This window comes from Astatotilapia calliptera, chromosome 5 (assembly GCF_964374335.1).
Source record: "Astatotilapia calliptera chromosome 5, fAstCal68.1, whole genome shotgun sequence".
NCBI classification, from domain to species: domain Eukaryota; kingdom Metazoa; phylum Chordata; class Actinopteri; order Cichliformes; family Cichlidae; genus Astatotilapia; species Astatotilapia calliptera.
The window spans coordinates 11,300,734-11,317,977 of record NC_137426.1 but is presented as its reverse complement, the minus strand read 5'-3'; the positions used below and the strand labels follow the sequence as shown (position 1 = coordinate 11,317,977).

At 37.2% G+C, this 17,244-nt stretch overlaps 2 protein-coding genes across 3 annotated transcripts in view; one reads left to right on the top strand and one right to left on the bottom strand.

Moving 5' to 3' along the window:
* The window catches only part of cenpp (centromere protein P), a 118,619-nt gene that overhangs the window by 31,203 nt on the left and 70,172 nt on the right, over positions 1–17,244 (bottom strand). The gene's annotated exons all lie outside the window — the stretch shown is intronic.
* On the top strand, positions 4,703–16,012 carry aspn (asporin (LRR class 1)). The gene is made up of 8 exons (XM_026167224.2): positions 4,703–5,068; positions 7,242–7,533; positions 8,702–8,814; positions 10,805–11,018; positions 12,260–12,370; positions 12,634–12,727; positions 13,121–13,259; positions 14,688–16,012. Exons 2-8 carry the CDS (start codon positions 7,284–7,286, stop codon positions 14,883–14,885), a joined length of 1,119 nt encoding a protein of 372 aa, XP_026023009.2. The 5' UTR covers positions 4,703–5,068; positions 7,242–7,283; the 3' UTR covers positions 14,886–16,012.

The following is a 17,244-nucleotide window of genomic DNA, read 5'->3' as shown; positions in this document are numbered from 1 at the left end:
TGATGGAAAAGACCACACTGTTCGAGATAAGTCTGTGTCTTGCATGCAAACTATAGCAGCAAAATGTTGGTAAAGTACAGGATAAATATTCCAACACAGTGCAAAAACAAAAATTACTTCGTTTTAAGGGGTCATAAGCTAAAACTGCTGGTGACCACTAGGGCTGCCACAAACGATTATTTTGATAGTCGACTAGTCACCGATTATTTTTGCGATTAGTCGACTAATCAGACCATGCATCCATTGGACGTAAAACATACAGCTTATTGCACCAGCATTCATCTGCACTATCATTAGCTTACAGCTTTAAGTGTCTAAGGTATAACAATAAGACTTTTAAGTTATCTAAGTGACTTATATATCATGTTTGAAAATGTTTGTTTGAAAATATGTGGTGTCTTGATAAACTGAGCAGATATTTGAGGTTTACACAGCTACATTCTCGCCTGAAAATATGTTAAACGTTTATTTTGTGACCCAGAAAGAATAATAAGAGTAAAACTAACTAGTAGGGATGGGTATCGTTTAGGTTTTATCCGATACCGGTGCCAAATCGGTACTTTTGAAACGGTGCCGGTGCTCAAACCGGTGCTTAAAGAATGGAGAACACAAAATTGGTCCATAAACCTCTCATGTTCAGCTGTTTTTTGTAAAAATATAACAATGTTAGCCTTTTCTGCAGCTATGGGGCATATATGGTATCACTCTTGGCTGGAAGCAGTGCTTAAACAATGGAAAAAAAACAAACTTTGTCCTAAACCTCTCATGTTTAACTGTTTTCCACTTTTTCTTTGGTCATTTTAGCCTTTTTAGCCAGGGTGAAGGGAGCATCTGCCATCAAACAAGAGGACAGCCGCATGTAGCTATGATGATGTTTGCTAGTTCACCTTACATGCATTAATGTAATAACGTGGTTAGCCTACTCAACGTAAATTAGCTACTCACGCAGAGAAGAACGGCTGCTGCCACCATCATCCGTCATCATTTCTGCTACACTGGCAGGGCTAGGGGCCAGGACTCTCCTCTTCGTGTTTTTGGGGGATGTTGCATAACAGGCAACCCACCCGCAGTAGATGTGCTCGGTGTGAGGTCTCGCAGCAAGCTATCAAATACGGCGCATTTCTGGGCTTTTAAAAAAAACGCTATGCATCGCCAGGTGTTTCATCGGATTCGAGGTGTTACCTCCTTTGACAGTATCACAGTATCAGCTTAAAGCACTTGTTGCTGCTGAGTTTGCATATTTTGCTATGAAGTACAGCCAGACTTTTGACCGCTTCGCCTTGGACATTTTTAATCTGTAGCTCTGCTCTAACAGAACGTACGTACCTGGCCCCGCCTACTATCCTCGGAAACGTAAAATTATTGGCTAGAATCTAAAGTGTATCACAGCTCAGGAAAAAAAAGCACCGAAATAAAGCACCGAAATGTGCGCTGCTTTTCGGTCTGGTTACTACCGTTTATGACAGAACCGGTGCCATCATGGCACCGGACACCGGTACCCATCCCTACTAACTAGCATTGTTGGAAACGATGGGCTGCGCTATGAATTCTGGGACACAGCTTCTTCTTCTTCGGGGTTTAACAGTCCGTTATTACACTCTTAAATCCTACTACTTATTCCTGCGTCTTTTGGGATCTTACAAAGCTTCAAACGACGTGTCGACTATTAAATTAGTCGTTGACGATTTTGATAGTTGATGTAATCGTGACTAATCGACTAATCGTAGCAGCCCTAGTGACCACTGACACAGATTTAGAAGTAAAACAATGTGAGAATACCTAAAATATATTGTTAAATCACTAAATTCAGTTAGAATAGCAGTTAAATGTACTTACTGACCAACAGTTACTTGTGAGCAAAAGTTAGTTTTATGAATAAGAATATATGTCACATTAAAACAAACAAACAAAAAACAAAAGTAGAAAAACAAACAATCAAAACACCAATAATCAATATTAGTGTCGGGTGGAACTGTGGTGAGGTGAGATCATGGTGGAGTGTGGGGCTAGTGAACACTGCTCTGTTGTATAGCCTGGCTGGGTAACAGTGCCAGAAACAGGTAACACACTGAGTTGCAGGGTCACAGTTCTTTTAAAAATGTTTCCTGGCTTCAAAACGTTCCTGTGGCACTAAAGCAACAACAGCACTGAGGCAACTCTTTGGCTAGATGCCCTGGAAGTTGCCCCCGTGACTTACGGCATTAAAAGAAATTACCAGATGGAGGAAATTCTCCTTAACACAAAAACACAACAAGTTCCAGCCGTTCCAGCGCCGTCATAGACGTCTGATGGGTTGGAAAGTATGAGATCCTTAGAGAGAAGAGACATCCTGACCGCCTTCCATCAGTCAGGCAGACCATCTCACATCAGGAAATAATCTCTAACATTTAATTTGCAGTTTGAAGACAATAAATCCAACAATTACGCCATAGAATATTTTCACTACCACAAACCAGTTTCCCCTCTTTGGATTATTACAGCTACTGAATTAAATCTTTCTGTGGCAGACCAGTCAGCTGAGAGGTATGAGGTTTCGAAGGGCTCGTGTGCATGAAAACAGAAAACGACAGCATGACGGATACCTGGCTCAGACAAAGAAGCTCAATAATTTGAAGTTTGCCTTTGCTTCTGGGTAGGCAGAAAGACAAAAGGACCACCCACCATCCAGATCAACATGACGCAACAGGATATACCGTGGGGCTAGTGGTCCTTACAGTGCAGACAAATACCTTTAATGTCTTAGTCCTCACACAGGGCACAAAAAAGAGAAAACTCTCATGTAGGGTTACATCATGGTCTAATCAGATCCCTCCAGTGTTTGGGAAAATGGCATCTTTTAAACTGACAATCTGGCTCCCAAGAGGCTATTGTTTCAGCACACAGCCATGAAGCTGTGATTATGGGGAGCTGGAAACTGAGTCTGAGGTTTTAACCAAGAAGGTGGACGTGTTTAAGCTACTGGTATCTAATACGTGAAGTGGACATAGTTCTGTGAGACTACTTAAATGCATCCAACTAGCCTCAAGCACATTATTTAACACGCTTTTAAAAAGACAAATTACATAAATATATGTAGCCAGTTATGAAAAATACCACAAAAATGTAAATGTAATGTAAAATTAGCTATATATTCGTGAAAGTTTAAAAAGTAAAAGTTAAACTTTGAGACATGTTCTACCCATACATCAGAGAGGCATACATCAACAGGGCATGTTGATTTTCCAGCTTCTGGGAACAAGAGATGTTTTCCCTTTTTTAGCCTGGAGGTAAAATCAGATTTTTGCTGCGTTTCCCACAAGTTGTTCATGAGTTTATTTATTGCTATACCAAGTCAAAAGCTAGTGGTAGGAATAACAAGTGATAAAACTGAGAGCTTACGTTTAGGAATTTCCTTCAAAAAGTTTGTTGCACATGAAAGAAGTCAGAAGGCTCCTTGTTGATGTGATGATTATTTAACCAGATCTGTGATGGTTTGGAAAATTTGATTTCCCCACCAAGACGATTCACTAAAACCAAAACAGACCCGATCCCATTTCGGGTCTTCTGACTGCCAAACCAGGGCATATTTGGATGGTCTGGCTCAGCCATAAGTTGTGCAATTCCAGCTCAGCTCAGCAGAAAATACCAGAAGTAAATGGAAAAAGGAATTGTATAACACTTGAACCCCTGAGGGAACAAGCTGTTAGCTTTTCCATTCTTGGGAGGTACTTCTCATTCCTGCTTCAAATGTAAAGCTGAAAGATTTCCTACTGTGTCTTGTTAAGACAACATCACGCAGAGCACAATATATAGTAAACTTTAATTTGATGTTGCAAAGAATCACCTCCAATTATCTTTTGTCTCTGCTTTCCAAATCCACAAACAGGACATTTATAACACCAAGCTGCCAGTTCTGACTGACTGTAATGGTATGTTGTATCACCTTAAGAGTGTATCACTTCATTGCCAAAGAGTAATACACCTTAACAAGTTGTTTAGAATTGTGGACATCTGCCTGTGGGCTGATATAACGGAAATTGTTCTCAGTTCTTTTTTTCCATAAAGTTTTGGCTCTAGAAAGAAGACAGAAAAGGTCTAGACATATCATAAGGTTTGTTATGTAACTGTTCCTTGCACCTTTATTCAGACATGACAGCAGCTTTGCAAAAATGCAAAGCACAACAGTTATGTTTCTACTTATCTCTACAGTTTAAATACAAGTAAATCTGCCAAATAAATGTACTTTTGTGCACAAAAATGAAAACTGAGTGCCAAACATTTCTTTTGTTTGCTTAAAAATAAAATACTTCAGCCACTTTGATAATATGATATATTCTTCCAAAGTGTATAAATGCATTTCCACTTCCTATGGGTAAACTATATTCAGAGACTGTTGCTGTGTTCTTATATCATGTTTACCTCAAATTTTCTGATCGCTAGTCTTCAGTAATATTGATCTAAATGAACTGTCTACCAGTCCTTCACCATCACCCTAAAATCTCTGAGAGGGCAGGCTCAACTCCACCCTGTTGTTTCAATTAGACAAACGAAACCGCTACAGCAGCTGTACAGTTGTACTATCCTTTATTAACCCAGTGCCAACGTGCCTCAGAGAAGAAACCATTCACACTGATGTAAAACAGTTAATGTGGCTGAGAAGGGAGGGGAGGTGACAGACCTACCAGTATGTTCTATATATAAAGACTTGAGCATACAGGAGTCTGAATCTAACTATTCTGGCATTACTTCAAAGCTCCTGATGAAAAGCACATGACTAAACTCTTAACAATGCCTTTTCAAACTTAGTCCCACAGGCCTACAGATGGTGTGATCACTCAGAGAATCAAGAGCTCTTTACTAAAACCGAACCTCTCACCCTTACCAGTGGAAATTTTCCGTTGGTGGGGGTGTTCAGGGGACCACTTTCCCCCCCTTTTTTTTTTCCCGGAGAGGAAGGGTGATGCTGTTCTTCGTTCACTGGGAATGTATTGACTGAGGATCCAACTCTCAGCCTTCCAGCTGGACCCTGCTGCTGCTCTGCTCACTGTGTGGGGTTTAAACCAGGACATAAACACACCTGACAGCTGAGGTAGGACACACCCTGGATTAATTTCTTGTTTATAAAAACACCAATTCATATTTCTAATGCAGCAAGCTAATGGTACTGTGGTCAGTTAGCAAGACTTCTGTTGTTACCTTTAAAGTTACTAGAGGTGTTTTGGTAGAGCCAAATTACTAGGCTGCAAATTCTAATCTGCCAATTTTAATTTAAACTGCTGATGGCTATGGCAGGGCATCCTGATACTGATAAATACTTACTTGCATGCAATAAGATTGTGCTTAGATCATTTTACAGTGAAGTTAAGTTTATATGTCTCATGTTGAAAGACCAGTCTAGTTTTAGGCTTTATACTGAGAAGAGTAATACATTTATGCATTGCTTGGGGTCTTTGCTCATTTGACAAAAAATACAAAATACGGTCATGGTACCAATAATAAATGCATAAATGCATGGAAAAGGTAGTTTATAGTTTCTAATTAAAATTCCTATGCCAGATGTATAGGAGACGGCTCTAACCATGGTATCAACATTTTTAAAAATCCCTAAATTAAAAAGAAAAGGTTCAGGCATAAATCCGACTATCAATTAAGTGTTGACTGTCAATGTGTCTATTTCTTACTGATTATTTCTGAAATCATCATCAGCATGCCCAGGACTTTTGGTTTTAGCTTCAGTTTTAGATTTGGTGTTTGTAAAGTGAATGTTTAGACTCAGGACAGATGATCAAAGAGAACAAGACATCTGATGTTTAGAAATGGAAAATGACGAGTATTTTCTGACCTTTTCATGACTAGACATGTAATAATTGAGACCAAGTGAATACTTATGAAATGCCTCTTTAGATGTAAATATTTGCTGCGCCAGTCAGACTGCAGTTAATGAAACTTCTAAGGTTTCAATGGTTGTTTGACTCAGTGAAAAGAAAACAACAACAAAGAAGAATTATTCCCAACTTACTGCACAATTGGAAAGCATACATGAAGCATTTGATGTATTTATAGTTTTTTTTTTGTTTTGTTTTTGGGCTAAATGTTCACATGTGGAACACAGACAGACTGGGGGCAGAGGAAGGGGGTCGGTGCTGTGCAGTATTTGCTGTCAAAGCAGGATGCTCGACCACCACCACATATTTGTGGGTGGACTGCACGTTGAACTGCACGGCTCAGAATCCATCAAGATTAGCAGAAGCACGGAACCAGACAATGTCAGCCTCTCTCGGCTGGTTATGTGAATATGTAATCGAGGAGGATATATAAATCATGTTGTGAATGACCACAGATGGTGAATAGGTGAGAGCTGGAGAAACATTTATGTTGGCTGCAAGAAGTCCTTTCCAGAGGAGGTTTTGAGAGCTCCATGGAAACACTGGTAGAAAAAAAGGGTAGCACTTATGAAAATTGATCTCTCCAGGAAGTCCACATGCACTTTCAAATGTACTGTTTTAGTAATATTCTTAAATCAAGCTGTAAAAATGAAATTTAACTCATGCACTAAAAACTGCTCATGTGTATGGTGAAATTAGTACTAGTTTTATAAAGCTCCAACACCACCAACAATCTAGAATGGTGGTTCCTATAAAGCTCTGACTGGATTGTTTTTAGGAAAAAACACAACCCAGGAAAAACTGCAGCACAACAGTCAGAATGATCAGCAATTATACATTACAGTGGTTCCTAACTGTGGCACTAGCTGCATTAGTTTTTTTTAAGTAAAAATGTAGTCAAGAAAAGACTGATAGATCACTAGATTAAAAAAAGGTTGGAATAGACAGTTCTCAGCTAACTAAATACTATATCCTGTAAGTGTGCTTTATACTGTGCCAGAACTGTTTTGTTCTGTTGTTTTCTATTCTGGTAATTAATTAATAAAGTTTTCTTGTGATGCTATCAAGTTCAACCTCCACACTGGGGACTACTTAAACATGGCACTTTGAGTTACTTTAAACAAGGATGATAAGAACACTAGTAAGAGGGGTTAACAAATCTAGCAGGCACCATTTTACTCAGTTATTACACTATACTAGAAATACAAAGTGAGCTGAGAAAAATAACTGGTATGTGAATTTCAGTTTTGTTCAGGCTGAAATAAAAGTTCAGGTACAAAAAAAAAAAAATCACCAGTGGAACAACCATGGATGCAACGATGCAACTGTAATTGTAAATGTATTCATTTTTTCATTCATTTATCCTGTCTTTCCTAGAGTTCTCCTTGGCTGCTGTTTAACCACAACTCTAATAAAACCATGAGGATCTTCCTCTTGCTTTGCCTGCTGGCGCTAGGCAATGCCAAACCCTACCAACCAATCAATGTAATGGACTACCTGAAAAACTATGACACAAAAATCCATGAAATCATGATGTCGGATTCAAATGATGATGATGATGATGACGACGATGATGATGACGACGATGATGATGACGACGATGATGATGACGAGGACTGTCCAGCTCATTGTCATTGCTCACCCAGAGTGGTGCAGTGCTCTGACCAGGGTTAGAACACACTCAGTCTGAAGTAACTCATTATGTTATATTATGTTACTAGAAACATGGAGTGTGCTAAAACACATTCAATTCAAAACGCTATGTTAAGTCTGCCATATAAGATGATAGGTAAGGCTAGTGATAATCTTATGTTTATTCCAGTTAAATTCAATGACAAAAATATGACTATGGTTTAGTCTGGCCTTAAGTTACTTCTCTATTTCTGGCACTCATATACATAAAATAGAACAGCAATCATGTAGTAGTTGCTGTATTTGTCTATGTGAAAACGTTTTTTTAAAATAAATATTTATTTTAACATCAGTTTTATAAAAGGATATCAGCAATCTCTGCCTTGCAAGGTTTTAGGATTTATCTACCACTGAAAGCAGTCTCCAAAATCCACTTGAGCATTAATTGCTAAAAAAAATCTTAATGACATCTTGTAAGACATGCTTGCCTAAACCTTGCTGATTAACAGCAGTTGGGTGGTGCATATATGACTAACATCACCATGACCACAAACTGTAGAGGAATATCTGAGATAGTACTTAGTCATTGCTGATTTGGGTTTACAGGAGGCATTACAGTATATGAATTTAAAAAAGTGATCAGGACTAACAACAATTTGACTGTTAAACTGTTGTCATATAACAAAATATATGAATGTTAAGACACTGATGAAATTTGGCATCATATATACATTTAATGTGAACTTTCTAAAATGTAGGGCCAATGCAACCAAACAATTTTCACACACAACTCACCAATGGAACAGGAAAGCCTTCATTTCCAGCATTTCAAAAAACTAAAATTTTCTATTTGGTTTTGTGGTCAAAGTTCTAGAACTAAAGTACATTAAAGAACTACAGTACATTAAACTCCAAAAGCCCAACTTACAGTAAAGTGGGGCTCTCTTATACTTTGGTACTAGGATTAAGCTATGAAAACACCCAAGGGTCCACTGCCAATCACTCCAATAACTTAAATTTTTTTAACCAAACGTTCATATACTATTGGCACACGCAGCAGCAGCTTGTGATTTTTTTCTGAAATACTATTTGGTAACAATTTCTTTTTCACATGTGTATCTCGGTTAAAAAACCCCCCAATTATTTCCATCATTTCTGATCCAACTCTTTCCTTTAAATACGCATTTATGTTTTTTTCTTAACAGGTCTGATATCTGTTCCTGATAAGATTCCAGAAGACACAGTGATGATTGATCTCCAAAACAATGATATCACTGAAATCCAGCAGGATGACTTTAAAGACCTCAACAAGCTTTATGTAAGGCATCCTTTAAGAACTAGTTTACCCTGCGCATGGTGCACTGAACATCAGAACTACTTACTGTTAACATCTAATATATGAAGAAGCATGCCGGCAAGTTAGTTACAAGCAAATGTAGTAACTGAATGGCATCAGTCCACCTTAGAAAACCAAACTACATAAGCAAATAAGTTCCAGTCACATTATGCATCCTCCATATGTTATGTACAAGTACTACAAAAGAATGCACGTTTTAGCAATGCTCATATACTGCACATGGAGGGGAATGCATTACATCATTAAAAATAATGCTGGATAACTGGACATACCAATCTTTCTACTAAAGATTAAAAGAGCTGACTCAAACATACTGTATTCACACATCAGCACAGCTCTTCTGCTCTAAGCTGGGCAGAGTAGAACTCTAAACTGACCTCTGTGACTGAGGCCTTTGTTTATTTGCAAATGTCCTGTTGTACAATAACCCAAGAATACAAAGTTAGGTGAAGCTCATAGGTATATTATTAGGTTTGATGGTATGCTGTCTTAGCATTTACATTTACAGTTATTCCCCCAGTAAACCCTCTTGTTTAAAAGTTTCCATGAATTAGGAAAAATCCAAGCTGCAATAGCTCAAACTGAGGGCAGGACTGCATAGTTTCTTACACTTAATACAATGCAAAAACTTCTGATTATGCCAAAAGTAATGATCATGGATAGTTTTGTCTATAATGAAATCACAAATTACCACAAAGAGATCCATCATGCCTGACCTAAATGCATTGCAGCTCGGCAGGAAGTCAGAAGGGGTGAAAATGCAGCATTTTAAATGAAATATTGCACTGGGTTCATAATTAAACACAAAAGTGAAGCATAATTTCAAGAAAGGATGCAGCATAATAATGGTTTGATCTTATCAGCTTGTTTTCATATTTGCTTGGAGCCAAAATTGTACCTGAAACTAAAACTGGATTAATTGTGAAGCCCTAAGAGGCCAAAATGAAACATCAAAGTCACTTAAGTCAGTACGGTACAAAATCTGGTAACCATTAATTGTTAATGGTACACTTAACACTACATAAATTCAGACCCAATGACACATTAAATAAAACAATTAGAACCATAAACCATAAATGTAAATATTTCTGCTAATAAATAAATTATGTATGTAATTTGCAGTTTAAACCCCACAATACTCATGGGTCAATATGAGAAAAGTTGACTGTTGTTATAAACATAATATAATGTCCAGCTGATGAGGTCTTTTGAAATAAAACTGGCCACATTTTTTGTTCTCCCCAGACCTTTAAACTGAGACACACCAAAGACAAAAAAACAGCACAAATTAGTACTAAGGCAACAAGAACAGACCTGGTTCTGAAATTTAAAATGAGTCACATTCAGCCCCAGGATATCAGTGACTGACCATGCTGTCTTGTAACTGTTACAGCTATGAGATAGGGAGAAACAATGCACTGATATCAGTCCAAGAGCAGCCTTCAAGGAAAAAAAGAGCTACTTTTTTATAAAACTCTGCTGAGAGAAGCTTTATCTTTGATCAGTAGACAATGTTTTCTCAGCTGAGAATAAAACACATCAAGGCCTAAAACACTGAACAAAACCAGAACTTCATGCTATTATTGTGGTTAATCACAGTGCTTGAATAGTGCAACTGACCAGCATCTTGATAGTGCTGAATGTTGTTTACTTCATAGTCTGCTCATTGATTCTAAATGTAATAAAGTCTTCATGACGATTCAAGTCTCACTATTGTAGTACACTACAAAAAAAGCACAACATAACTTGAGCAAAACATAAATGTTTTCAATCATAAGCATATGTTGTTCTTTGTTGAAAACCTTTTACCGAGCACAGGTTTAATGTTGGCCAGAAAAGTTCATTCTTTGCTGTTTCAAACTTTCCACTCTTTAACTTTGTGCAGGAAATGAAGCAAAACTGAATTTGAATCTATAAAGCTCTATTAAAGTTCCCCTTTTCCCTAAAACAGGGCCTGTTTCTGATCAACAACAAGATCTCTAAGATTCATCCAAAGGCCTTCAAAAACATGGACAATCTCAGACTGCTGTATCTGTCCTACAACCAGCTGATTGAGATCCCTGCAAATTTGCCTCCCAATGTCATTGAACTCCGCTTTCATGAAAACCAGATCGACAGAATTCAGAAGGATGCATTTAAGGGCTTGAGGAAACTTCATGTGTTGGGTAAGACCCACTTTTAGGTTCTTCTGTCTGGTTAACTATAGCTGTTCTCTAAAGGCAGTGGTGTATGGTTCTTCGTTAAGGAAAGGTCTGAAGATTTATTTATTCAGTCAAAAGAGGAATCATCAGGAGGTAATAACATTACTTTAACAGTGAAAGATAATCAAACAGAATGAAGGAATGGCTATAACCTAGATCTGGCATGAATAGTAATTACAGACTTACATAAAGGTCCAAAAAGCTCTTAATCCAACATAATAAAACAAGCTGGTTGCTACTGCCTTTCAACTGCCTTCAACTTCTACTGCCTACTCATACTAATATAGTATTTTATCATCTGCCACCTCTGTCGTTACAGATCGATAAACTAATAGTTAATGCAACAACTGCATCCAAACCCTATATCAATAGTCTCTATATCAATCAATCTAAGGACTAGATGGTTAAAGGAAATCATAGTGGCTCTAGGCTGCAGGTCAGTTGTGTTAGTCCAAAACATTGTACAGGTTAACATGCAATTGAATTTAGGCAACTAAAAACTCTTTACTTAGAGTACCTCAAAGGTTCCCCTCATGATTAAACAAACAACCTCTTAATGGTCAAAGTATTAGTGGTTTAATCACTATATAACTGTTAGTGTTTGTATGATAAATTTTATCTTCTCATATATCTGCAAGGGTTCTACTGACCATGCTAAGTCTAATTTAATGTGAATATGTCCACATAGATATGGTGGAGCTTTAGGCTTGAGCTTTTGGCTCACAAGAATATTTATACATGCACATGACCTCATTATTTGAAACTTTGACCATGTTTAATAGGAGCACCCATCATTGTAACAGTGTGTATTGTAAGACAGAAAACAATGAAAACCCAATAAATCACCTTCAAAAGACCAGTGGAAAACAGACATAACACTTCATTTGGACAAAGAGTTCTGCCATTACAGCAGCGACAGAATGATACGATCAGTAACACAATCACTTCAAGACCTTATGCAGACCAAGCCAAGATTTTGTTATCAATAGATCATTTAGAAGACTATTGTCAAGACTTTGCAAGCTGTCCAGGCTTATTGATTAATTCTATTTATAGAGAATGTAAACAAAGCTGTACAGATCTCCAAGAGCAACAGATGAGAATGTCATTACAATAGATCTGTTGTATTTTACTTGATGCAGGTTCTCTATTGAAATAATGAATCATTAATAATAAAACCAGATGTTTTGTGCTTACTCAAATAGAGCTGGGGGCCAACCCTCTGACCAACAGTGGAATTGAGATAGGAGCTTTTAATGGCCTGTCGACTCTGTATATCGGTATAGCGGAAGCCAAACTAACTTCCATACCAAAAGGTAGGATATCACTCATGTTATGTTTTACTGTTTTAAACAATTCATTTTAAAAGCTTTTACACTTTTCTTTCTCCTCATACACTGACAGTTTTACACACTGGGACCTAGCTACACAGTAAAGTTAGCCGTAAAACCACTAACTTCAATTAATATGATGTAATTTGATACGTTTTTTGTCAAATCATTACAAAAGATCATAAGAAATAAATCATCTTAATGTGCTACTTACACTGCTTATAATCACTGTATGTTGTGTCTTCCAGATTTCCCATCCTCCATTACAGAACTGAGTCTGGACTACAACAAGATCTCTAAGGTGGAAATAGAAGACTTCATCAGATATAAAAACTTGCAGAGGTGAAAACCACCAATCCTTTAACCTAAAAGCTGATTTTTTAAAAGACATCCTTCACTAACACAGATTTCTCCTTCATGCTTTTGGTTAGATTAACTTAACTTTTCAATCAACAGGAATAACAAATTTGTAAACACTGGTGACTGTTTACTCAAACATTCAGAAATAAAACTGACACCAGAATTAAAAGAAAAAAAAACACTGTCACAATTTATAGTGTTTTCACTCCACAGCATGATACTAATGATTTCCTAAAGACTGATTCTAGTTCCCACCTGCAATCTTGCACCACCAGGGCACCATAAGTTAGGAACAACAGACCGATATTAAGCAATTATGCAAGATGTTAAATTTTTTTTAAGCTTCTATATCTTAATAACTTGTTAATTTTACAGGCTAGGACTAGCTTTTAACCAGATCAAGTATGTAGAAAATGGCAGCCTTGCCAACACCCCGAAAATCCGTGAGATCTACCTGGACAACAACCGTATGAGAAAGGTCCCGCCTGGCCTTAGTTCCCTGCGCTACCTACAGGTGAGATATGGACACTGTCACAATGCTGCGACTTTGGTAAATAAAATTAGCAGCACAACTCAAACCTCTGTAAGTCATAACTGTGCAAACTTTATTTGTGGGTGAGCGTCCTTTTACTATAACAACAGATGTTTTAGACCAAATTGACAAAGGCCTAGAGACTCATTGTTGACCCCCTGGCAACAACCGATCAGTGAGCAGTTGTTGGAGGTTGCTAGCTGGCTGTAGGTGAAATTGGTAAAAAAGCTATTGCTATTCTTCATGCACCTTGAAAGTAGCTTAACTTGTACCAGAAACCTCCATTCGGTTTTCAACTATTTCAATATTATTCAGTGAGTAACTGGTGAGTGTCCAAACAGGTCAGGGTCTTCCATGCAAACTATGGGTGAACAGGAAAATCTTCAGCAACCAAAGCAAAGACAACCTAATGAGACCCAGCAACCACTTTCCAACTGTTTTTTTTAAAAATCATTCCTCCCTTATACTCTGTGGTTGCCAAAGAATTGCTGACTGATGTCTAGGCCTGTTTGGCATTATTACCTTCAGTGTCTTTTTTACGCAAGCCTATTCTTGCATGTGGATGTGAGAGCAGACTATATTTTATATGTCCCTGAGTATGCAGGTTCTCCTCTAATCTGAGCATTTTCATTATTTCATATGAGTGAACTTGAGGGTCACTGCACTACAAGAAAAAAAAAACTTGCAGGTGGAATGCACTTTTTCAAAACCCTTTTCTGACAAAATAATTCCTTACTTAAACTTAAAGGTGCAATGTATATAATCCTCTAAAATAATTGCCCAAATTAGTGCCTAGAGGAGTTTTAAGATGTCTGCTGATTTGTGAGACTTGTTTGTTGAAGTACTTGTTGAAGTATGACATGTGACATGTACTTTGGATGTGTTCTCATGGTGTACTCCAAAGGTTTTGTACTCCAAAAGTTTGGCAAAAAAACTAAACATCTGTGGTGTCTGCAGCCGTCTGTGTGCATGTCCACAAGCGAGTATAATCCTGGTGTAACTTTTTTCCACTTATATACACTCACAGCTGCTAATCTGTAAGTGGAACAAACATGAGAGCTTCCACCACTACTCCAATATAAGAGTAGCTTGAGCAGAAGTCTCACAGTCATGATATGGTTCTTGTAGAATGACTCAGTCACAATGTAAATAAAAAAGGAAAATATGTTTGCAGGAATATATTTCAGCCTTCCAAGCAAGACAAGACTCCTTTAACTTAGCAACCTGGAGTCATTAAGTAATGCCTAACAGACCATTCCTCCTATTGGGTTGTGTTTATGAGGTTCCAGTGTAGCAATAAAGCAGTAATAACGCATAACTTTTACTCATGCGTAGTTTGCTGTAAAAAAAAAAAAAAAAAAAAAAAAAAGCAGAAGAATAACTAACACAAAATCCTGTCCATCTGTTCAGGTAATTTTCCTCCATGGCAACAAAATCAGCAGTGTGGGAATCAACGACTTCTGTCCCATCAGGGACGACAGCAAGAAGAACCTGTACACTGGCATCAGTCTCTTTGCCAACCCTGTTAAATACTGGGCCATACAGCCGGCAACCTTTCGCTGCGTGACCGGACGGAGGGGTGTACAGCTTGGAAACTTCAGAAAGTAGTGTGGAGGGAAATGATAAAATAAGGACATAGCTGGAAATAATTCTGATAGGCTAAAAACAGATTAAACTCTCCTATTAAAGGGTTAACCGTTAAAAAACAAACAAACTAGAAAGATGTATATTTGAACCTGTAGCACACAGGGAATGAAAGTACCATTTACACCCTGATGAAGATGAAAATGATATCATAAGTTATAACACTAGGAAATGTTTTTAGCAGCTACAAACATCATGAAATAGAAGGATGTCACAGAACGAACAGCATTACAATCAAATCTTAAAACAAGCGCCCTGCTCACCTTTGTAAGGTGCATGATAGGATGTTTAGCTTTTGCCTTATAGCTTTTATTCTGTACACTTTCTTAGGAATAAAGCGCCTCCCTCTGGTCACTTTTTGAGCAAAATCACCCAATGATACGAGTGGTATTACATGCTGTACATGTATTGTTTAAAGAAAGGAGATTCTTTTTTTCTTATTATTTTCTTTCTAATTTTAAAACCGTAAGCATTGTTTAATGAGATGTAGAGTAGAAAAGTGTTTAAGTCTTTGTAATACTTACAAAAACTTTATTTGTATTATGAAGAAGCCTTTTTTTTTCAAATTAGATGTTGTAATTATCGTAGAAGAGTCACTAGAGGCCACTAACAGGAGCTGAACAGCTACACCTATACTGAAATATCTTTTTCTTCCAGCAGAAGTCTGTACGGTCAGTGGTGTTGGCATTATGAAGTGCACTTTGCACACAGTGATGAAGTGTCACTTTGAAGCCCCATGTCTGTGGATACTTTACATTATCTCAATGCATGTTTGTTATGTTTTTATTTAGAAGCTGACAGCCTAATGTCAGACTGGATTATACATTGGTCTTGAGGCAAATACGTCCTCTGCAGGACTGGGGATATACTGATTACCTGTAACTAATGTATAAATTTACCCCTGTTTAAGAGAACTATAGCATCCATGTGAACTACAGTTAATTTTAAAATAATAAGATAGGAGGATTCATAATCTGGATATCTGAGAACATCTCATGGTCAACCATGTCCCTGTTTCTTCCAATGGTCTCTGATCTGAAATGGTGCTATATTTATTGAGGATGTCGCTAAATAAAACTGGAACATCTCCACATGTAAGTCTTGACTTTTTATTTTAAAAAACAAAATAGGTGAATTTATCATTTCTATTTGGGAATCTTAGAATTTTATTAATTCATTTTCAAATGAAAATAAGCTGTATACACATATTCAAAAATGAAACCAAGGAAAGTTAAAGTCTATTTTTTATAAAACTTAAATAAAAAATAATAATAGTTTGGTTATATTTGCATAATATAAAATACATACAATTTTATTTATAACATCAAGAAAATTATGTGTGAACTGCAGCCTTCAGACATTTTTGACTAAACATTATGAATGTCATTTAGTCTACAAAATATCAGAAACTAGCAAATGTTGAACATTTAAAGGGATTTTCGCCCAAGCTTTATAAAACTATTCAGTTAAAATTTTTAAGACGGAAAAGAAAGAAAAAAATCCTTAATAAAATTTTAGCAAATTGACAAATGTTGAGTCTCTGTACACTAGAGACATGGCACTCAAAAAATGCCAAAATCCTTGAAATGTATCAGAGAATTTGACAACAACAAGTGTGGTAGAAGTAACTACCCACTTCCAAGGGAAAACTTTTCAAAGATTTACTTTGGGGTAAACTTTTCTTTTTTTTTTTTTTAGATAATGCTTCACAATAAATGCTCGAATAATTGCACAGTGCCCTCTCAAGATGGCTGCCAACTGATGAGACAAAGAACAAGAAGTAACGGTTCACACAAGGCAGAACTCCAGATTCCTTATTTGTTGTGCCTGGTGACATTTCGAGGACACCTGCTCTTCATCAGATTGTTTGTTTTTGTTTTCTAGCGAATTCTCAGATTCAGATTCAGAAGACTTTATTTATCCCCAAGGGGCAATTGACAACTGATTCTAAGCAAAACATCTTGGTAATCCCTTCTAACCTACGCGCTGTAAAGTTTAGGTTGATGATTGTTTCATTAATTATGAAATATTGTCAAGTTAGTCCAAAACCAATTAGTTCGGACCAAGAAAATGAATTATCCAGCCTAATGCTGATACTTGGACCAGTTTATCTAACATGAGGCTGATAAAGAGCAGCAACATTTATTCTCCAGAAGATGTCACTGCACAATAAAAAGTTAGAGGCATTTCTCTCTGTGTCAGTGGAGGTCTGGAAACGAATCCAGAACCAGATTTTAATTTGACAAAAGTTTTCTTTGTTCTTTATGTTCTCTGCCATTACAGCCAAGTCTACCACTACTTTTAAAAAAAAGTATGTCTCCAA